This window comes from Accipiter gentilis, chromosome 29 (genome assembly GCF_929443795.1).
Source record: "Accipiter gentilis chromosome 29, bAccGen1.1, whole genome shotgun sequence".
NCBI lineage: Eukaryota > Metazoa > Chordata > Aves > Accipitriformes > Accipitridae > Astur > Astur gentilis.
Window position 1 is genome coordinate 17,555,674 of NC_064908.1, and position 23,256 is coordinate 17,578,929.

The following is a 23,256-nucleotide window of genomic DNA, read 5'->3' on the forward strand; positions in this document are numbered from 1 at the left end:
ATGAAACAAAGATGAATGGTCCAGCAACCCTGTGAGCTCTCCTTCTTCCCCCACCACCGAGCTGCTCAACCCATGTCAGTGTACTTGAGCTCAGATGCTCCCTGGGGCTCTCATTCCCCCAAAACCGGGTGCGTCGGTTTTCCTCCTGATTTTGCACGCTTGCGCGCTACTGCTGGAACAACAAGAAAAGGATGAACTTTGCTCGCAGGGTGATTGATTGCGTTTGAAAAGGAAACGGGAAAATAGCAGGCATGTTGAATGACGCTCATGAAGCGTGGTGAGCTCTGAAGGAGCTGTCTGATGCAGCTCACGCTTTTTCCTGGCACCCTTCGCATACCAAATTTATTCAGTTATGCACTGATTTTCTCAGGTTCTTGACCCAGAACTAGCTTCCCCAGGAAGCTTCCCTTGTTCATCCTCCCCCGCTCATTCAGCAGCAACTGCTGGGCTCCTGCAGTCCCTCGGTGCGTTGAGTGAGGTTGGGGTTCTGCCGTGGCCCCCAGGCTTGAGCCTGTGGCTCCTGGGACCTGCAGGCGATGTCTTTCCATGTACTCAAAGGTGCTGCCAATGCCTTGAGCCATCACACCCAGAGGATGCTCAGCTCCTGTTGTGCTGCGGGGAAGCAGGGTGGGATGGAGCCAGGATTCTTCCCCGTACGTAGCTCAGGAGATGCCATCAACTGAGACTAAAAGCAAACTCGGCTGTAGCAAATTCTCTTCTGCTTAACCTTTTGCACTGTGTTTAGCCAACATGCCTTTCTTTGTTTTATCTGCTCCTTGAGGAAATGCAGTTATAGTCCTGGTCACTTATAGGATGCAGACTATCAGCTCTCCTTGAGGTGTAAATCCAACCTTATCAGGAAGAAAAAGCTTTCAGCCTGCCTTCCTTGCCTCGGAGACAAGTACCAAGTCTGCTTTCGTGGCTGTTTTATTTCAGCTTATCCCAACAGTGCTGGACACTCCCCATAACCCTATGGAAAAACTGGGGAGCTTTAACCCCTAAAGTGCAAGAAGAGCATAAATGGCTTAACTCGGGTGTCAGTGAGGGGCAGGGGTGGTTGAGGTCCTGTGTGCAGAAATAGCAGCTGGAAGGATCTTCACATCATCAACTTTAAGCCAATTGCCTTGGCCAGGTTGAGCGTTCTCCACTGGAGGGAGCTCCAAAGGGGCAGCCTGTTTTGTTGCTGTGAACTGCCTTTGAAGACAGGGATGATAATCTGTGGTGTGAGTAACCCCATAACATCCCCCCCAGCTCCTTCAAGTCCCTGCTCGGGGCTGGACGATGTCCTCTAGGTCACGCCACGGCCGAGTTCACGCAGGTCACGTTGTCAGGTGGTGGCCAGAGCTGGCTGGAACTGGGAAGTGTTCTACGAAACAAAAACTTGGCGTTTTCTGTTTTCCCAATGCTGCATCCCCATTTTTGGTGGTTACGTTGAAGAAGAAAAAGCCAGAACAGTAACTACAGGACTGCTCTATGGATTTATTTAAAAAAAAAGGGAAAGGGAAGGAAAGACTATTTCTCTTTCTCAAAATAGAAAATTGAAAACCACTTTGCAGACATTTCTGTTAATTTTGTAAAGGTTATTCACAGGAAACAATGACTAACAAGCTTACACTAGTGCTCAATTTTAGGGTAGCTCGTGTAGCATCTGAGAGGTGCCCAGATGTTACGGTGAGCTGCTGCAGAGATGGATGCGAGGATCTGGAAACGGAGCAGAAAAACCCCAGGCAGCCGTGAGCTGCCCCTCGCAGCCGGGCAGGCTGTGGCCAGGTCTGCCTGGTCCTTGCAACCTCCTTTCCTGGCGGATCTCTGCCAAAAGTGTAACCGGCACTTTGGTTTTTTTTTTCTTTCTGGTGAAGTCGATGGTGTGTCTTCACGGGAGGCTGAGCTCCCCATGGACCCAACAGTACCGGCGGCTGGACCGTGTGCAGCTTGCGTGCAGAAAGGCAGATTTGGCCCGTAATTTCAAAAATATCCTTTGGTTTTCCATGGGACTGTTCGCTAGTCTGGCTAAGGCTCCGTTTGGAGCCTCTGGTTCCTATTATGTGCCCAAGTCATCCTCCCGGTTTTGCTGTAATGCTCCTTCTTTTTCCCCTGATGCTTTAGCCATCTTTTTCTATTATTAAATAAGATACTTTAATTCGGGGGAGGTGGGAAATCAGCTCCAATAATCCAAGTAGTAAAGTGTTGCCTTATGTAACTGTCTACTGAATAAACTGGATTTTGGCGTTATGGTTAAGCAGTGCGGTGGTTCTTTAGGAAACGAAAAAGCGATTTCAGGTCTGACCTTTGGGCTTCGTTGGCTATGTAGCGAGCAGTCTGTTAAGCAGCCTCACCACCGGCATGAGCTTGCTGCGCACCTGGTTTTCAATAAGCCACTGCAAACCTCCTCCCTCTTTTCTCTTTTTCTGATTATCGAATGCATTTCTAATCTCTGTGTCTGCCACTCTGTTGTGGGTGGAAAATCGAAGCGAGGCAAGATGTAGAAAGGGGGGGTGATGTCTTATAAGACCGGCTGATGCAGTGGGAGAAGCAGAGAAGTTTTGAGGCCAATAAACAGCTTTTTGGGCTGGGCAGGACAACTCTGGAGCCCTGCAGAGCTGTATGGGACCAGGCAGGAAAGGAGTTCTTTTACTGTACACAGGACACTGCTGTTTTGGGGTGTGTAGAGCCCTTTTCTCTTATTTTTTTACCGGACCTGCCTTGCCTAGGTCTGTCAGCACTGTTGTGTTGTGGGGGTGGGGGTGACCTCTCTGCAGATACCGTTATCTTTCGGGAAGATGCATTTGGGACCAGGCGTGAAGCACAGTGGCTTCACACCTCATGGAGCAGCCCAAGATAAGCGTCAGCTTGACCCGGCCCTGGACACGGCGGGTTTTCGCCTGGCTCATCGCAGGCGAGGTGCCCGTGTCAGGGAGACGACCCTGCCAAATGTTTTTCTTTTCATTTCTTGGTGGCGTTTATCCCCCTGACGCTCTGTCTTTCCTTCCCCGCAGGGCGACATCCAGCAGCTCCTGATCGTGGCGGACCCCCGAGCAGCCCACGATTACTGCGAACACTACAGCCCCGACTGCGACACCGCCATCCCCGACTCCCCCCAGTCCCAGGACCCCAACCAGGACGAATACGTAAGTCTCTCGCGGGGTTTGGGGATGCTTTTGGGGCAGCGGCATCCAGCTCCGTATTGGGGATGCAAACGCGCTCGGCTTCTTCCTCCTGTTCAGCTTCCCTGCTACTCATTTGTAAGGCCTGAGACAGAGCTTCTTTTTGGATTTGCAGCTTCTGGTCTTGGCTCTTGCCCTCAGGAGTTTCCCTTTTCTGTGCTCCTCCCTTTTCCAGAGACTGAAGTGAATATTTACTTGGAGCTCAAACACTTGCAGGAGAGACAACCTGAGCCGAGTGTGAAATACTGACCTTCCCTGGCAGGTGGAATCCTGTCCAAAACAGGCACTTGTTTCTAAATTTCAAATTTTACTGTTGAACTTGTAAAAAGATTAAGCAGTGCTTTTTCAGTATTCTTTGAAACAACAGGTGTTAAAGGAGGGGGAAACATTTTGCCCACCTATTTGACGTTTGAATTTCATTCTGGCAGAAATGCTCTCTGCTCATCTGTATAAGCTGCTGTGCTCGATATTTTTTCTACACCAAAAGAAATTTAAAAAGACCGATATAGGCTACCTTTTTATTTCTGCTGCTCAATTAGAAACGTCTGGATGTGGTTGACTTCCAGAAGAGCATCACCTGCATTTTACACATTTTTAAGAGATCTCAGGCTCAGCTCATCGCAACTGAAGTGTCTGGCATCCTCAGCATCTTGGCTGCGTTCTTGGTCTGATTTGCTGGTCCATGCACTCTTGCTTTCAGCTGGTCTCAGATCTGCAGGCTCCTGCCGAATCCCCCCTGCTGTAAAGCCATCAGCCTGCTCCGGCTTAGCTTTGGGGTAGAATTAAAAACCTGCGCCTGGCAGGGCTTTGGGGAGCAGAGCGATGCTCTCAGGCGAGGTACGGCCGCTCAGCCCCGGAGAAGTGTCGTAACCGCTCTGCCAGCACTTCTGGAGAAACAATAAATAAGTAAAATAAGATAGACTTTGGTATGGTCAAAATATGTGGTAGCAGGAAAATAAAACTCTTCTTTTGCAGCCAGCAGTTCAACAAGGGCTGGCTTGTCTTAGGGCTGTGTTGCTCCGTGTAAGAATAACTCTTCCACGCGCCGGCATCTGCTGCCAGTGAGAGCAATGGACTGGCGAAGAAATTTGCCATGCCCGGCTGTAACCAAATGTTTTGTTTGTATTTCATTTTGAAGAATGACTGACGCCTTGTGGAAAACTCTGAAAATATCTTGTTTTCGAAGCCCTTCTGCCTGCGGGCCGCGGGTGGATGGGAAGTCACACGGATGCTATTAGTGCAGTCAGATGAGTGAAAATAGCATCCCCACTTCTTAGAGCGGCTGCGTGATTCAAGTGGGTTTTTCCCCTCTCTGAATATGTCAGATGTGTAACCTGGGAGGTCTCGACAACCTGAGGTTAAAAAAAAAAAATAATAATTTTTCTTTTTTTATTGCATTATCGTGGGTGACTGAATTGCTGCAGGGTAGGTCCATCCTCTCTGATAAGGGAGAAGGTGCCACAAGACCGAGAGATGATTTGGAACCTCCTCAAATCACAGCCATTGCCAAAGCAGCCCAAAGCCAGGCCCTTGGTGAAGGTTTCACAGAAGCTGATGAACGAGAGGAAGGGAGAGATTTCACTTGACGGATCTGCATCACAACGTGGCCCCCTTGACATGAAATAGTGTCTGAAAGAGCTGGCAGGAGCATGCTTGGGTGCTGCCAGCTTATTTTCTGCTTCTTATCTTCTCTTTGCAGTACACCGATGGGGAGGGAGAAGGTGACACCTACTACTATGAGTACCCCTACTACGAAGATGTTGATGAAGCTGTAAAGCCAGAAGCACCCACTACCAAACCTGGCACTCCTCAAGTGGCTGCTGGAGAAAGACCTGAAACCAAGCAGGTACTAACGTGGGGTCCTGGAAAAGACGCGGTGATAAATGGCACCTTTATAGAAGGGGAGGTAGAGGACGATGCAGAATTTTCTTCTTGTTTCTCCGATTCTGTTTTTTTATTTCTGCAATAGGACTATCCTGCCCCTACGCCGTTACCTGATGGAGGGAACCCTGGCAAGCAGACGAACGAGGGTGCTACAGTGGATGACCCCCTCGTGGATGAGTACAACTATGAAACCATTAACGAGGAGTACTTCACGCCTCTCCCCTATGAAGATGTCAACTACAACGAAGAAGTAGACCCCCAGGGCGGACTCACTGAAAATGCCGTGGAAGCTGAACTCCCCACGAGTACCGTCATCACCTACAATGAGACCGATGTAATTTTAATGACTGTTTTTTCCTTTCACTTTGTTTTTTATTAATTCTGGTATTTCATAGCCCTGAGAGCAAAGGAGATGTGATCATCCATATGGTAAATCTGTAAGTGGTTTGGGCAGCTGTTGGAAGAGGAAGTTTCTTGTAAAATATTTTCACTCCAGATATTTCAGGGTGTGGAACACAGATACTTAGAATTTGGTTAAGGATTATTCCCCTGGAAAAATCTGTTCATACTGACATCTGCATTTCCCTGTGCAAAGTGCTTGCCTGACAAAAAGAAAAATGAGGGTTGGTGTTAAAATCCAAGTAAAAGCATTTTATTTCAAAGCTATTAATATAAATCCTTAAAATGTTGATTTGATGGAGAACATCAATATTTTTCATTTTGTCATTCCCACTGAATAGCATCTTTATGTTTTTCAGATTGTAATTTTTTAAAAAAACATTTCAACGCTGGGACAAACCCTTGATTTCCAACCAGTGCGTTCACCCAGAGAGAGCCCCTCCGTTTTGTGCGCGGATCTGCTCAAAGATGAGATCAGTCCAGATCCTACAGCTGACGTTTCTGTTGGAGCGATTACATTTTTAGTTACCCACACTTTTAATATGCTTCAACTGAAATGTGTTGCACTTGATACTCTTCTATTCTTAAGACTTGCCTAGTTCTTGCCTTTTATATTGGTGCGCAAATAGATGAACGTTGGTCTCTCATCCTTAGATGAGACTGAGATAAATTGTCATGCGGCTGCGTGCTGTATAGCTCGCTACGTAAGGAAATAACTATGGTATATGCGGCAAATTCTTAGTTATCTAGGAGTATCAGCAAGGAGAGTCGATAGTGGGATAACGTTTCCTGGGAGGTAGGATGGGACTTGGCAGAGTTTTGTGGTTCCTCCTCAAATGGAGAAGAATTACTTAGTTATGGGAGGCTTTCTGGGAGGTGCTGGAGGGTGGCAAAAGAGACAGCAAAAGTTGGCCAACACAGCTGGAGTTGGACCTGGAAGCTTGAATGAAAAGGTGTCGGGGAAAGTGTCCAAGCGAAGAGCCGAGCAGCTGGAGCGAGGCAGGAGGGGAGCCAGCCGCCCCGAGGGCTGGTGGCGTGGCGGGGCTTGAGTCCAGCCAGCCGGGGCTAAAAAATGTGGTGGAGGAGGAGGTTGAGCAGCCCGAAACGATACACAGAGAGAAACAGAAAAGGCTCCAGCGTATCGAGGAAGCGAGCGCCAACCTGAGGCAACCCAAGGGTGGGAAACTTTTCTGTTTCCTGACAAAGAGCCAGAAATCTTTGGCCGAGCTTGAACTTTCTAATAGAGAGGAATTAAAGATTGGATAGTATGACCTTAAAAAAAAAATAAAAAAAATTGGAAGAGGAAATAAGAGGCTCCAGGGCCGCTTGAGTTGTTAGGAAAAGGAAATGGAAGAGGAGGAGAGTTCAGGTAGGGAAACACGCGGTGAAGTTTTCCTATGTGAAAGCTCAGCCAGCTCTCAGCAAAGCATCTCATGGGGAGAAAGTGCAAATTGTCCACCTCCAGCAGCTCCAAAAGGAACAGCGTTTAGATGGGGAGGGCTGTAGGACTGCTCCTGGGGTTGGGAGGTTGCTGCGGTGAATCTTTTAGCTGATGAGCAAAGCAAAGGACACGACTTGCCTGGCTGAAGGAGATTCCCGTGCACTGAGGCGAGGGCTAACGCAGTGTGACGTAGGGAAGGCTCCTTAAAAAGTGAAAGCCTGAGGGACAAATACCCAAGAGGATATGGATTTCAGGTTTACACCTCGGAGCGGGAGCTAAGGGCCCTGCCTGCAGCTACAAACTCCTGGGGAAACAGAATCCTTTAATCCACCAGCAGGCTAAACTGCTTTACAAGCAATATGGAAGTGAGGATCAGGAGCTCGTGTGTGTAATTGCCTGCCTAATACCTGTTATTAGAAACAGGGTTCAGTGGGCGATACAGCCTGCTAAAGTGGTTGGAGAAGTTTATTTGCTCTTAAAAAAAAAAAAATTAAAAAAAAACCACCCCACTCTGAGTTCTTTGGCTAGTTTAGGAAACAAAATAGTGCTCGTGGTCATGAGTAAGCGTGGCATAATTTCAAGTAGCCCCAGGTTTCTGCCTGCAGCTGGAGCCCCCGTGCTGTTGCACTGGGATGCAATGTGGTGGAGGTGAGCTGGGACCCCATGCGTCCCCCCGAGCTGCCGGCGGTGCCAGCCCCGGGATCAAACGGGATAATGTTGGTCTGATGCAGAATGGTCGTTTTTAGCATCCGTTCACAGACCTGCTGCAAGACTGGGACATGTCTGTCGCTGTTGAAGTTCATGTGTCTGTGTTTTGGGAAGACAGTAATTCCTACAACGGGAATTAAAAGGGGATTTAGTTTTACACAAGTAAAACTTTGTGGAGCCTGTGCGAGAGGTTTTGGAGGGAGGCGTAGTCACTGAACTCTCCTGGGCCGGGGTTTCATTATGGCTAATAACTCCATGATAAATGCCAGTGAAGCAATTCTGAGATTTAGTAGGCAGCAATACTCCCATGAACAAGAGGAGCTAGGGAAAGATATATTTTGTTCATTGCCTGCTATTAATCAGGCAGTTTGCTTTACTTGTCCAGATGCATATACCAGGGCTTCATATCTGCATCGCTCTCTCTAAAGAGAAGACTAAAAGATGATTTAAATGAAGCTGCTATCACAGGTTTTTTTCACACAGTTTTTTTGGACCTCCTCTTTTCTTTGTGGACTGTTTTCTGATTCAGGCTGTCTAACAGAATTAAGGAGATTATTTTTAGGCTTTTCTTTTGGTTTTTCTCCAATGCACCTGCAAATCTCGGCATGGAGAACTTTCCTCCTTCTCTGCCCAGTTATTCAAAATATCGTATCTTTCCATGCAAATTGACTTGGGGACCTTAATCCAAATATTAAACCAGACATTTTTTACGTTCATTTCAAGAAATGTAATTCAGAAAAGCTTGCTATGTTATCCTCAAAAGCTTTATAGCAAGATAAACGGGTTTTAAGGTTTTAAAGTGCAAACCTAGATAAAAAATTTCAAACAGGATAAAAGATGTGTGTGATAGCGCTAGATCCATTTGAATGGTACAAAGAACAAATAATGCTGACTTTGCCATGTTTTCCGATTGAGTAATTGCCAAACTGTAACTTCTGCAAAGACCAGTTGGTATTTGCAGAGGTAAAGGAAGATGGGGTGGCAGAGTGATGATTGCCTTAGCACTAGGCTTATTCTTACTTTAAAACCTCTTGAATTTATATACAGATGCTGGTGCTTATTGGTTCTGAGCAGTTTTGGCACAGAAACAAGGTCAGCAAGCGGTGGTGGCATTTAAGTGATTTTTTGAATTCATAATAGGGAGGAGATAATTTCTCTGGGAAGCAGTGGAAATAATTCAATTCATGGACTATTTTGGTCATTACCTGGATGGGAAAGAAACAACAACAACAACAAATATTATCAGCACGTGTTGTTGTTCTTTACTGTGCTGTTTAGACTAAAGGATGCCAAGAGGCAGTTGCCTGCCAGGCTGCAGAAAGCACAGGGGTATGGAGAGAAGCAAGGCGATTCTGATGTCCTTGACATTCTGATGTCCTGATGACATTCTAGATGTCCTTGCTTGTGGTCCCTAGTGTCTGATGCTGTAAGGATTCAGGGATTAATGCATCAGATTTCTGCTTCTGCTCCTTTGGACAAGCACAATTACAACTTGGATCCCAGACTAAACAAACAGGAGGTTTTTGTAGAAGCAAACTTGAATTTTTCCACGTTTCCTGCTGTAATCGGATATTCGTGATGACACATTGTGGTTTTGATGTGCAGTTTAAATATTTGACTGGATGTGTGACTTTTTATGCTTAATTATCCAATGTCTCCAATACTGGGGCTGAGAGGGATGAGTAGGGTTTGGAGTTTGAAACTCCCGTTCCCTGTTTCTTTAGGCCTTTAGTGTTTGCAGCACGCTCCTGACATGAGCTGTTGCTTCGTGCTCTGGTTTATTTCCCTCGCTCAAACTTTGACGATTGCGGTGTGATTTCAGGGGTCGATGGGGAAAGCCAGGGTGTAAGCTTTGACATAAAGATCCTCCCGTCCTTTTTGCCTGCCATTGGAAAAGACCTTTGGAGGTCACTGGTGACCTTAAAACTCCAGAATTTAACTTTTCTTGTGCTTTTTATTTGCAGCTATTGTTATAAAGCATCCTCACTTTGCAAAAACCACAGTCTTCCCCTTATATTTCCAGCATGTGCAGCCTAGAAAGATTTGCAGCCTAGAGATAGAGAGGTTTGCAGCCTGATATATTGCTGCTCTTTTGTTTCCAGGCTACTCAGGAAGGAGAGGATCTGGATAAAGATTTCACTGAGGAAACAATAAAAGAATACGATGGGAATTATTACGATAACTATTATGACCGAACAGTCTCTCCCGATATTGGCCCCGGCATGCCTGCTAACCAGGACACCATCTACGAAGGGGTAAGAGAGTTCATTTTCCATCGAGGGTAAGCCTAGTTCAAAATGTTTGTCTTCCCATAATTTATAGCACAGAGATTAGCAACACAAAAACCATGAGACCACCTCGTTTGGATGCATGCGTTTTGCACGAGGCGAGGAGGAGGTGCCCCGTTTCTTTTCTACACGGACATCAGCAGTCCTTTGGTTGCAGAAGTGGTCCCAGGATCTCCAGTTCCTGCTCGGAGTGGTGGTGTTGATGCAGGCGATGTCCTCTTTGACTGTCTGGTTTTGTGTTTCCCTTGTGTGCTACAGATCGGTGGCCCACGGGGAGAGAAAGGACAGAAGGGAGAGCCTGCGATTATTGAACCGGTAAGGACCATCTGGGTTTTTGGTGTTTGGTTGTTTTTTTGTTTTTTGGTTTTTTTTTTTTTTTTCCGAAGGAATAAGGTACAAGCGGTATGTTTGGTATGGCTTGGTGCTCTCAGTGGTACAGCTGGGAGGAAAATTTCCCATGAAAGAATTACTTGGTTCATTTAAAAACTTTTAATACAAAATACTGTAATTATTAATTTTTTTTTTTAAACTTCAAGAAGCAACCTAAATTATGAAGGAAGTGCAAAATTTCCCATGAAATGTCTCATTTACCAAAATAAAACCTAGGCCTTTCAGAACTGAAGCATCAGGCGGAGGGCACGTCTCGCCTCTGCAGAGGTTTGCAAGTGCCCCCGGCTCGGCAGCGAACCCGCTCCCCCGAGCACCCACAGCCGGTGGCCAGGTCATATCCTGACCTGAACTTGCAGCTTGGGGCCAGCTTTAATTGTGCAACTAATGGGTTCATCTCCGTGGAAATAAAAGGGTTCTCCCTCCACACAGCTGCAGAAGAGGAGAGGTTTGCTCCTGCTCCTGCTCCAGGGTCCCGCTAGCTTCCCACTTTCAGAAAAATCCTGCGTCGTCCTACGAGTGGAACCTGGTGCTCTCTTTCTTTATGATTCTGCCCTGGCCTGTTTCTGCGCTTGTTTTTCTTTCTAAAAAAAAAAAAAAAAAAAGTTAGAAATGGCCCGTGCCCTCTGGAACCTGCAAAAAAAAAAAAAAAAAAAAAAAAAAGTGGGTGCCCAACTGAGCATCCCCTTAGGCGAGGATGGAGCCATTCCCCAGCCGCCCTGGCGATGGGGACGGCCGGTGTTTGCTCAGAGGTGCCCGTTGAGCAGAGCAAGCGGTCGATGGCCGATGGCCGTCTGTCTGTCCCTCAGGATGCTGAGGTACCCCCACGCCTGCTCCTCCTCAGGCTGGAAATGGAGCTTCGGGTCCTTGTAACCGCCTCTCCCGAGCCTCATCCCCGAAGGGCCGAGCGCGAGCTCGTTGCGCACCAGCGCCTCAATTAACCTAATTTTGCTTGGCAGAGGGCCAGCCCGGCGCCCGGTGTTGCGGCGGCACTTCCCATCGCTGGGAGGCCTTTATTTTTCTTTTAATTCTTCCTCCCTTCCCTTCTTTGCTTGACGCTTTTGCAGATAGCGGGGGGGGGGGGGGGTGGGATGGGGAGAAGCTGGAGTGCAGCAGCGGGGCTTGAAAAGCCTGAACGAGTGCCTGATAAAAGCATTTCCAACGTTTCCTTCCTTTTCTTCCTTTCTGGGTCTTGCTCTCACTCTGCAAACAAAAGGAGGAGCGAGTGATTTGCTTATCGGAGGTGTGGGAAGGGAGGGGGGCAGCTGAACCCCACAAAGATGATGGCAGAAACCCAGTCTGCCCTGTCCAGAACCAATCTTGAAATGCTACAAAGCAAACAAAATAGTTAAGTTTAATCATCCAGAAAGAATTTGGCTGCCTTTGCTATTTCAAAACACTGGAGCATGTATAGCTTTTGCCAGAAAGTAAACAAGACCAAATGCCGCCTTTTCCCTCTCCGTGCAGTTCCTCTTCAGCAGAGAGAAATTCAGATTTGCTGCGCTCTTCACCGCTTTTTCTCTTTTTTTTTTTCTTCTTTTTTTTTTTTTTTTCATGGGAGCTGCAGCAGAGGGGGAATAAAAACCAAGCGCAGAAGTTGGATTCTGCTGGATTTTTCTCTCCTTTTCGTTCAAACCGCTTGTCCTTCAATCCTTGCTCTGTGCTGACGCTCGCTGGAGGCAACTGGGCAGCACAGGCGCAGGGTGAGGAGGGATGCAGCTGGGAATGGCTGGGAACCCCCCCTGCATCCCAGCCCTGCAGGTACCAGGCTGCTGTTACCTCCTCAAAGGCTTCTGTCTTTTGCGGGGGGGGGGCCCTGGTGCTTGCACCTGCCTTTGGGGAGGGTTTAATGAGCCTTTGCATGGCACTTTGGTTGCAACCAGCTTTTGGGCTGTTTCTGTGATATTAGTTTGGCTTGTGGGTAAGCACCTGGGTGTTGATGGATGGAGTAGAAGCAACGCTGTTTTCCCTGGGACAGTCCCAAATCCATGGTTTGCTTGCTGTCCCCGAGGCAATCGCCCTCAGTGGCATCCCCCCACTGATCCCGGTCCCAAAAAACCCCCCCACGTTTCCATCGCTCCTGTTGATGAGCAGTCATATAAACAGCAGAGGTTTCTTGCCGAGGAGAATCTCCAGATGTCCCTAAAGCTAGAGCTCAACATAAACCAACAGATAAATACGGGAAGATGCCAAGGATGTTTGCACTGCAAATTGTTTAATTCGCCCAGACTCTTCTCCCATGCAGAGGAGCGTCCCGAGGCTCTGCAGCTGGCCATGGGAAGCAAAGCCTCAGTGCTCTGCATGCTCAGAGCATGGTAATTCTGGCACCCAGCACCCCAGAAACGTCCTGGGGAGATTTACGTGGGCTGTGGATCTCTGCACCAGCCCAGAGACGAACACTAGTTTCTGGTTTGGAGCCTGTTGCACCAAAAACGTGCTATCTTTGGTCTCGATAGGGATGGATCTTGGGGTGTCCATATGGGGAAAGGTTTGCTGGGACCTCTGGGGTTTCCTGTGCAAAGTCCTCATCGCGTGTCCGAAAAGGAGCCAGGCCTGGGGGACACCTTCTCCATCAGCGTAGCTTCTTCTTCTTGCTACCCTCCAACAGCAAATAGCTCAAACTTAGTGCGGGTTGGAGGAATGACGTGTAGGGTTCACCCCTAATTCCCACCCAGAAGAGAGCGGAGTCTCCACGGCAGACAGTGGAACTGCTGTAAAAATGGGCATGGGGCGAAGTCTGTGACCTAAATTCTTAACTGGTGAAGAACGACTGCACAGGCGCTTCTGTGATGACAGCAGCAGAAAATTTCCCCTAACATATCCAAATGAAGCAGAAGCCAGATTTTAAATGAGGTGGTAATGAGTAGTATGGACACTGGGAAAAGACAGAAAATAGCGCTGGCCGTGCCTTAGTGCAGAAACCTGCATCCTACTAATGGAAGCAGGGATGGTTCACGGCAGCATGTTTTACCCTTTTTTTTTTTTTTTTTTTTTTTTTACTCCTCTGGGCTTAGAGACTGTGTCTTTTGGGGCAGGAATGCCTGGATTTTCCTCTAGACGTTTCAGATTCGTTCAGCTCAGCCCTGTCTGCTGTAGCGGCTGCCGTGGGGTCAACTGAGGCTTTTGGCACCCGAGCCTGAGCCCAGGAGTCAGGCCAAGGGTGACCTGAGACCGGCGCCTGCACTTGCTTCCTCTGGGCTTCTCCCATATGAGCCGATTGCTTATCTACAGGTTTTTGCAGGCTGATTTCGTCCCATAGGAGAAACGTCCCTGTTTGCCACAGATGAGCTGGCAAGTGCCGGGACTGCTTTGGCTCGACCTGGGTGCTGCTGGGGGCATGGTGACCGGTCCAGAGAGAAAAGGGCAGTGCTCGCTATGGGGCTCTTCCCAACAGATTGTCCTGATGCCTTCTGGAAAGCATTTGCCAGGTTTATTGGGAGGTTTCTTTCCTGCCTTTTACATACCCATGAGGGGGAAAAAAAAATAAAAAAGCTGAATTCTACTGAGTACATGATAGACCTGATTTAAAGTTATGACAAAATATTTAGATTAAAAGGAATGGAATAACATTATTCTACCATTTTGCCCACACAGTGATTTCCTAGGTACGCAGAGTAAATCACAGCATGCAGTCTGCTGGGAAAGTAATTTGAAAAAAACCCTTGCAATTTGATTATTAACTTTTTTTTTGAGCTGCTTGGGTGTAGAAACAGCTTCTTCCTGAAGAGAAGCTCTCTTTCCGCTCCAGCACCATCAAGCCTGGATGTGCCCCAGGGTTTGCCCTTTGCCTGGCCGTGAGCTAATGGAGCAGGGTCGTGGTTAGGAAGGTGACCATGTGCTGGAGCGAGGGTGGGCTGGGTGCCGAGGGAAAGGGCTGTTTTGCCATGCCCTGCGTGATTCAAATAGACGGTATTTGGCTTTTCAACGGGCAGATCCTTTTGTGCCTCTGTCAATGGGGACGTCACCCAGAGAGAGTGGAAGCCCTTCAGCTCTGGGATGCCTAGACTTAGCAGCAAGACCTGAAAAATTTAAGAACAGATAAAGCATTGGGCTTTCCAGCCCTGTAGTCAAAGTGACTTTAAAGATGTGCCTTGCTAATCATGTCTTTTTTTTTTCTTCCTCTTGCTTAGGGTATGCTGGTAGAAGGCCCTCCTGGTCCCGAAGGCCCAGCAGTAAGTGGCACTTTACACCTTGCCCCGAAGGATGCGCGCAGCTCCGGGGTGCGGGATGCGCGTGGAGGGCTCGGCACACAGCCCTTCCCGTGCTCTATTGCTTCCATATGCCACACATGTGTACAGAGCGCTTCGGGGTTGATTTTTCTGGTGCAAAAATAAACAGAAAGCTCTAATTCTTTTCCTGCTTGTTGTACAAATGTTACAAATAATAATACGTTTTCCTTTAGTGGTTTACTGGGGTTTTTTTCTCTCTTTTCTATGCTAGGGCCTTCCAGGACCTCCAGGACCAACTGGACCTGTGGGCTTAATGGGTGACCCTGGGGAGAGAGTGAGTACCCACGTTGTTGTTCTCTTTGGCTGAAGCCTTGTGTTGCTTTGTGTGTGCGAAGTGGGACTGCGGTGCATCGCTGGAGCCCTAAAATACAGCTCATCCTGTAATAGCAAGATCTCCTCTGAGTCAGCCCCAAAGGAGCTTATGGTAGGGCACAGGGCAGACCTTTGCATCCAGGGACAAGCGGCTGGGGAACAGCCATGCTAGTCAAGTGCATTAAGCAGTTTTCTCCAGGTTAAAACCAAGAGTAAGGCTGGCAAACCCTCTGGTCTCTGCACCCTTTGGCATGTGGCTGCTCCTTCCAGTGCAGGAGCTGGGCTGTGGGAATGGGAAAACAGGATGAGCAAACACGCAAAATAGCCGTTAGCACAGTAAAATGAAGTTCAGCCATGATTTTGCATCCTCATTCCAGCTGGTGTCGTGCGTCCTGGCAGAGGGTTTGGTTTTAGTTGGGTCCAGGATGGTCCCAGGATCATGCCAGCACCACTGCTGCAGGTCTTTCCTTATACTTGTTTTGTCTCCCAGACTGCTCCCAGTGGGAAGGCAGCTCTTGTGCAGCACCTCACCTTTTCTGTAGGTGGATTATTGGTCTGTACCGGCGAGCACTAGAGACTGATTTATGTGCTTTAGCAATGCAGTAACTTAGGTATTGCGTGTTTGGTTTTGATGTTACTTTAAATCAGTTCTGTCCCTAGCAGCCACTGCTTTGTAAACTGCTGCCTGCAGAAGCTTCCAGCTTCGGGGCGTCGCATCAAAGGCAGCTTCTCCCAAGCACTTTTGTGGACTGTGACCCCAAATCCTATAGTTTAGCACCGCGCTTTGGTCAGAGTTGCGTATTTATTCGTTATTGCTCCGTCCTCACCCGGGATCAGGAATGACCTGTGTTTTGGGAGCTGCTGAACTGGAGCCACAGATCAGTAAGTGGTGCACAAGCACCGTTCGAGCAGCCATCTGTGTCCTTGGCGATGCCGAAAACTAAAACCCGCTCTCCTTGCTGCCCGAGCTGAGTCTCTGAAAACGACTCTCGTACCAATACGCTCCTCACTTGCTTTCGTTCACCCACGGTTCAAATCTATTCCCCTTTGCTGGCAGAGGCAGCCAGGCAAGCGGGTACCTGTGCACAGATGGAGACCACACTCCCCGGGCTATATGCCGCTCCCAGCCCTGCTCCCCGCGGGAATTTTGGCCTGACATCTAGTGGAAGATTCACCATAGCACAGATGGGCTCTGGCTTTGCGCAGAGGCCAAGGTGAGATCAGCCTCGGCTGCCGGAGCAGCTCGGTTTGGGGCTGAAACTAGAGGATTGCATGCAGTGCCCTTGAGCGATGCTGGTTTGGGTGATGGAGCACCAAAATCGGGGCTGTGCTGGCGGAAGAAGAGCCGTTTCTGTCTCAGTGCAGCCCAGCGGAGCGACGTGCGGGTCCGCGAGCTGGTGCAGCCGCGGCACAGGGGTACACGTGTACCAGCAGCAGTCGTCCTGCATGAGTGAATTCATTGATTTCAGCAGGTTCGTGTGAGCAAAACAAATGGAGCTCGGAGCATGACACCGTTTCGGTGCCTTGGTGTGCATCTTGATGTCGAGCGCAGTCAAATATGCTTTCAAAATAGCTTCTAGCGTACTGCCGTTTCATCTGGAGAATGAGGCTCCCAGCAGCCCTAATGCCAGCCTCCACTTGTGGCTTGCTGTGGCCTTGAGGCATCCTGACGGTCCCGTTAGCAAAAAGGGCACGAGATGTGCCTGCAGGTGGGTTCCTAAAGGCAGACTTGGCTGGACGTCTTTTTCCAAGAGTTTCTCCTGGAAAGCACGGGAGGGAGGCGAGCAGCAGCACAGGTCACAGGAGGTATGCCCATACACGCACCATCCTGCTGCTGTCAGTGCTGTCGCCCAGCGAATGCAAAATACCTTTCTGAGGAAGGGAGTGCTTATCAGCAAACGCTTCCCTAATCTGATCACTGAGGTCCCGAGCAGGTTTTTCTGGCAGATAAGGCAGCCCGCTACCCGTGGCAGGCTTCCGTGTACCGCAGCATCCTCCACCGATCCAGCGGTTGGTTTCCAGATAAGGAACTGCATCCCATTTACCTCCTGGGTGCCTGGGAAGGATAAACTGGCGTCACCCAGGCTCTCTGTGTTTGTAGGGCTTCCTACTCTTGTGGCAGATTTTGGTTGAATTCTGCCCAGAGAACTTGGGAAAAGCTGATGACCAGGTTCAAATGGGAAGGTCTGGCTCGATAAGAGGTGGTATGCTGTTCCGATGTGTGTCTTAGCACAGCTAATTGCTGTGACTGCTGTTAAGCATTCATGTTGTCGCCTTGCTTATCTCTCTTTTTTTTTATTAATTTCTTTTTTTCCTTAATTAAGTAACCTAAGGCCCAGAAGGAGTAGGAGGGAGAACTCGCTCCCTTGCAGAGGATCAGAACAAGATCTCTGCGCTCCCAAGGATCTCACGTTAGCCTCATTCTTAATGCTGGAGTGATGCCAGAGGTTTGCATTGGCTTCCTCTGCGGTCTCCATCAGGTGTGCATCAAACCCTCTGGTTTTCATTTCTTATTCCCAGCCTGGCTGTGGGCACGGCAACATCAGCTGAGGCACCTCTGTAAGTGACCAAGTACAGTTATAAGCCAGGACGCAGGAAGGGATGTATGAAAATATGAAAACACCAATGAGAAAGGATGAATATTTTTCCCCAAGTCCTTCCTGACCCGGCTCTCTGCATGGGTTAAGTGGAGACTGAGCCACTGTGCCTTAACTTGCAGAGGCTTTTTTGTAAGCTGGTGTTTACCCCTCCCTTCTCCCCTCTGCTTTTAAAATCCAGCTGTGTTCCCTTTTCTGTCCTATGTGCCCTTGAGCTGTTGTCCTTCCCTAGCGCTGCCCTTGCTGTCATCCCCCCCCCACCCACGGAGATGGTTCTCCATCCCACCTGCTCATCAGCAATAAGCAAGAGATGCAAAACTGCCCCTCTGCAGTTTGATGCTCTTCCAAATTACCGTCCCATCGGGGTGGATTTGGGACCCCCTGGGGCCTGGCTGCCTTCCCTGGAGGCACGGGCAGGAGGGGTTGGGTTCCCAGCTTCCCTGCCCGCTGGAGGACAAAGCAACCAGCTGGCTCCAAACCTTCATTATTCACCTCCCCAGCCCGATGACAAGCTTGTTGCAAAATAGAACCGCCGAGAGAAATAAAATCATTGCTGGCCTGCACTGGGAAGTGTCTGCTGCGGTTTTAAGGTGCGTGTACTTGAGGAGATTACTCAGGTATTGGGGTATTCTTGTGGCAATGACCCCAGCCTGGGCCCTGGGGTTTTGTTTTGTTTTGTGGTTTGTTGGGTTTTTTTTTTATTTAAGGCTTTTTGTTGCCTTGTTGCTCCCCGGGGACTTGGCTGGAGTCTGCTGGCCACTGCACGCCCGCATCCCCCCTGGAGCATCGCCGTAAAGACCCCCACCTCATTTACACTCCTGGTGTATTTATCGTTTTATGATGGAACAGTAATAACGTTTCTTGTGGTTGTGACATGATTGAGAACGAGAGGCCCTGACTGTGCTCCATCGATTGATGCCTGCAAGCTCAGAAAGTCAATACGCAGCTGCAGGCTCAGCCCGTGGCCAGGAGCCAGGGCCACTGCTCCGAGAAGTTGGCTTAACCCTTGAGACACCGCGGTTCTGGTTCCTCCCGCACTGCTCCGGCAGAAGGACCAAGGGAGGGCTCTGCATCCTTCGGTGTCGGAATTTCATAGAGGATGGGCAAGCTGGGCAAGGTCCCAGCAGTGGTTTGCATCTTGCAGTAGTCTAGGATCAGTCAAAAGAGCTGTGTGGCTTCATCAGGCTCTTGGTGGATCTTCATCCTGCGTGGGTCCTACACGTTGCCCAGCTTTCTCTTCTTCTCCCCTTGATGCACTGCTTCTGCTCCAGAGAATTCACTTACCTGGCAGGATGGATGCTGACCCTGGTGACGAGGGAGTCTGTATTTCTGCCATTTATCCAGGCAGATGCAGATATTTGCTGGCCAGGCTCCTCTTGAATGGCAGCGCAAAGCCAATCAGCAGCAGACACACTGTCCCCGATGATGTTGCTCCACACCCTGAAATGAAAGGCATAATTTGCATTCTAGCACAAACGGCACATCCTGCTTTTCTGAGTGTCCAGAACAGAATGTAATACAACATATTGTGCATAGAGAAGTGATGAACTTGCAGAGCCAGGAACTGCAACTGTATTAAAATACTCCTTTTCAATTAGAGTAGCTCCTCTTTTAATTTGTTTATTATTAACCCTGCGTATAGCTCATGAATTTACATGACACTTATATGTGTACAGTGAGGAACATTTCCTATGCCTGCATCTGATAGAAAGACTTTTTATTTGCAATCAAGCAGGTGCACTGAATTAATATACCAACAATATTCAGCTATGTTAATATTGGCCAACACTCATTTAGCTCTGTTTTATTCATCATGTCAGTTTGTTCATTTATCCCAGTTACTTTACAACGCGAAGAAGAGCTTGCGTCACCGGCAAAGCTGCAGAGCAGCCTGTTTGTGGGAGGTTTCAGAGGACTCATCTGGGAGGAGGGAGGTTTAGGATGACTTAGGTTTCTTTGAGCAGTGGGAAGAAGGAAATACGGCACTTAGGAGACCAGAGAGCTATTTCATGGGTACTCCAGACTGGAATGAGGAAAGTGGGAAAAATGTGCTCCTTTGAACAAGATGAGCTGCAGCATTAGAGCAAACTGCAGCTCTGTCAGCAACCCCCCCGTGTGTTTGGAAATCTGGGGTGTCTGGGTGCTCTGGGCTTGATCAACATGCCTCTGGGGCAAGGCTGGTCGCAAAGCAATAGCTGTGTCTTCCAAGACCATGCAGTCATTGCATCCCAATGGACTTAGTTCCCCTGAGGACAGTTTTGCATCTCAGAAGTGCAATAGGTCCCTAAAACCCTTATTGGGGTTCGGAAAGTCTTGACGTTTTCAGGGTGCCCTTTTTTCCCTCGGATGGCAAGCACTGCCTTACCTAGAAGACCCCAAATACAGTGAGAAAGATCTTCTGTTGCATAATTTTCTGACCAGGGCTGAAAATGGCAGAAAAATAATCCTAGAGAGAAACACCTAAGGCAAATTTTGAGGCTCAGTACTGTAGGCTGCTGGGCACCACTCTGTCTGTCACTGTCTGCTACTCAAGGAGCCCTAGCACTAACACACCGAGGTTTCAGTTTAAATGTTCCCTTGAAATATTGCATTAGTGTTTGCACTCAGCATGGCATTTTAGAGCACTGCACCAAATGAAAGTTGAAGTCCCCATCCCCGGCTGCTATATATCAGCAAATCTCTATTTACATAATGAGAGTGACACAGATTTATACCGAGAGTCTGGCATGCTGCATTTCTTAAAGGCATTCATGAATTTAAATTTACAAAGTGCTTTATGGGTTTGATTTCCCTCCACACCATTGCCCCCCGCTGCTCCACCCCACAAGGAAAAGACCTCACACACCCAACCTGAGACAAAAAGAGGCGCTTATGTATAAAAACGTTGCATCAACATTTGTCAGGCAGAGTACATACAGAGAGATAAACAAGCTCGTTCCTGATCCGTCATCTGCAGGTCCGGAGTTAAAGGAGAAGAGAGAGAGAGAGAGGGAAGAAAGTTTATTGTATAAAATGAGTCTGGCCTAAATTATTTATTGTGCTTCTGCTCCAACAGATGGGACTGCCCTCTGCACCTCATCAGCGGAGTCAGGGACTCCGGTGTCGGCCAGACTAAGTAAACAGCATGAACGTAACATCATGAGCTTGTCTTGAAAAATGGATGGGCTGGTGTGTTATGCAGTCTCCCTTCGGCGCTGAGGGAGCTGCTGGGTTTTTTTTTGCTGATAAATCACTGGCTGCAGCGCTGTCTGCTGCAGCACTGGGAGCAGCGTTGTTATTCCGGGCCGGTTGCGGTGCAGACCTCAGCTCCTCATCCACGGCGCTGCTCTGCCCTGTAATTGTGGTGCCGGTCCAGCCGCAGCCCGGCCAGAGCGATGCCTGGGTTGGGGCAGGGTGGAGTAGTGGCAGCTCTTCACCCCCACCCTAGTGCTGGGCTCTAATTTAGTCCTTGAAACTTTGGCTTGAACGTTTTGGGTTCCTTTTTAAGAGGGAGATGATGAGGGAAAAGTTAAGTTGAACATGGCGTAGAGGGAATGGAAGAAGAGGGACCAGGGAGATGTGAAAGATGCAAGGAGACGTGCCAGGATCTCGCTGGAAGACGGTGGGGCAAGGATAACGAGTCAAATGTTTTGGTTCGGTTGTTTGTGGTTTTTTAAATGTCCTGATTCTTAGGGACTTTGTTATCTATTTCTCTTTCCCTCCTCCCTCTCCCACCTTCATCCATCTCCCTTTGCCTTGCGGGGTGAGCGTGCAACTTTCTGGGGCAAGGTCTGGCTCTTTTGTGTCCCTGTAGCGTGCCCATCTATGTCTGTGATTTGTGGCAGGGTTTTCTTTTTACTTTTGTTTGGTGTCTGCACAGGCTGGAGGGCTTCAGGCAGGTTGAAGAGAGTAAAAACTAACATTAGGTGTTTGTTGCTTGCCCTTCCAAGAGCTTTGGTTCTCCGCAGATAGATTTATTATCGGTGTTTGCTAAACAGGGCAGCGTCCAAGTCCCCAACCTTGAGCTGTTGGCCAGGCAGTCCTGTCCGTCTTGCCACGAAATGAGCACCAGGGCTCCTCTTGCCCTCACTGGGACGTGATCAAGTCACTCTTGCCTTCGGCTCCTTAAGCTGGTGTGAAAATTGCAATTAGGCACGCACATTGAGTAGTTGGATGTCATCCTCATTTGCATGTAGGATTTCTGGATGGATGTGCGAATTTGGGTTAACTTAAATTTTTTGCCAAGTACACAGTTGGGAATACAAATAATCTATAGGCTGTCTTAGGAAAATTGCCCATATTTGATTATTTATAGCTTCATCAATAGATCTTTTACTGCATACTCATTTCTTTAGTACAAGTTAAAGATACTCAACTGATGTTAATCAGCACAGCTCCATTGAGATCCTCAGAGTTTTACTGATTTACAGCTGCTGACAGGATCACTCCATTGTAGATGGAAGTAGCCTCATAGGACTTAAAAAAAAAAAGACAGAAGAGAGAAAAATGGAATGACCCAGATGACTGAACATGTACGGAAAAGTATTTATCTTTCCACGTGTCTATCTCACTGACCTGAGTTACAAAGTTTCATATGCTTTTTTAATAGGCTTTAAGAGACCCAGCTAAACATTGATTCCGTTAACTTGGAACGTTGGAGAGACCGTTATTGCTCGCTTGAAAATTGCATATGGCAGACCCTGGAAATATGGGGGCCAGGATGTAAGAAGAGGGACTTACTAAGAAAAATCCTGTGTGCTTACAGATGTGCTTCCACAAAATTTGCCATAGCATTGGGATACCTTACATGCTCGACGCCTGTCTGTCAAGATAGGGAGACTTTTGTATTGTGATATATGCCTTTACAGCTATGACTATTTATACATGGACATGACTAAAATGATGCTATAGAAGTTCATTTTTATTTTTTCTTCTTGTAGGGACCACCTGGTCGCCCTGGTCTTCCAGGAGCGGATGGTTTACCAGGACCACCAGGGACAATGCTTATGTTGCCTGTAAGTACAAGTGTAACTAAAAAAGCGTTTAAATGAATTGGGCTTCTCAGCTTTGCTACTGCTTAGTGCCTGTTCTTGTAGAAGTTTCCCATCTCTTTTACACCAAGGACACATCTTCCTTGGTATAAAAGATGGATCCCGATGGTTCCCTTTGTAAACTTACTTTTTGCAAAGCACTGTATTTTCTTCACTGGTCAAAAACACAGGGCAGGTAGGTTAAAATTTCCAGAAGCGATGAATAAGCTTAACTGTTTCTGACTGACCGTGGTGTTGGAGAGTGAAAGTCATGAAAAAGCGACTGCAGACACTTCCACGGGCCCAATTTCCAGGCAGAACCCTCTCTCCTATGGTGAAGAACCTCTAACAGCTCTTCAAACCAGGTGCCAAAATTATGAGCACCTGAACGAACCGGTCCCTTTTGATGACCAGTGGTTAATTTGCATTGGTTTTTTTCTCCTGCATGAAGTTAGCAAGTACCGAGTCAGCCTTCTTGGTCCTGGGATGCTAAAGGAACGGTTATATTTTGTGTCTGCTTTGATGTGAGAAAGCCTTAAGGAAACCAGCTGCTGAAAATAAGTGGTTAGGTACCAAAGGGAAAGAGCCTTTAGTGAAAAACCGCAGCACTCTTGTACGGGCTCCAAATGGTAGGGTGATACTTGTGTAGGTTCCTGGCAGGGTGCCTAGGACAGCCTGGGCCAAGTGCTCAACATGGAGCTTAGCTGGCCATTACAATACATTTGTTGGCCCCTACAGTAACCAACCGTAGGCCTATAAATTGCATCTCTTTGAATCTACTTGCCAAGTTTGTGTGGTCGTATACCTAGCGCCAACCAAGCGAAATGCAGAGGTGAAA

The 23,256-nt window shown here is 48.1% G+C and overlaps 1 protein-coding gene across 2 annotated transcripts in view; it reads left to right on the forward strand.

Moving 5' to 3' along the window:
• Positions 1–23,256, forward strand: part of COL5A1 (collagen type V alpha 1 chain) — a 159,410-nt gene that overhangs the window by 68,644 nt on the left and 67,510 nt on the right. For both annotated transcript variants that reach the window (XM_049832115.1, XM_049832116.1), the window contains exons 5-12: positions 2,997–3,128; positions 4,864–5,010; positions 5,134–5,382; positions 9,699–9,851; positions 10,143–10,199; positions 14,402–14,443; positions 14,712–14,774; positions 22,329–22,403. In XM_049832115.1, coding sequence (XP_049688072.1) covers positions 2,997–3,128; positions 4,864–5,010; positions 5,134–5,382; positions 9,699–9,851; positions 10,143–10,199; positions 14,402–14,443; positions 14,712–14,774; positions 22,329–22,403 — 918 coding nt within the window. The remainder of the gene's footprint in view (positions 1–2,996; positions 3,129–4,863; positions 5,011–5,133; positions 5,383–9,698; positions 9,852–10,142; positions 10,200–14,401; positions 14,444–14,711; positions 14,775–22,328; positions 22,404–23,256) is intronic.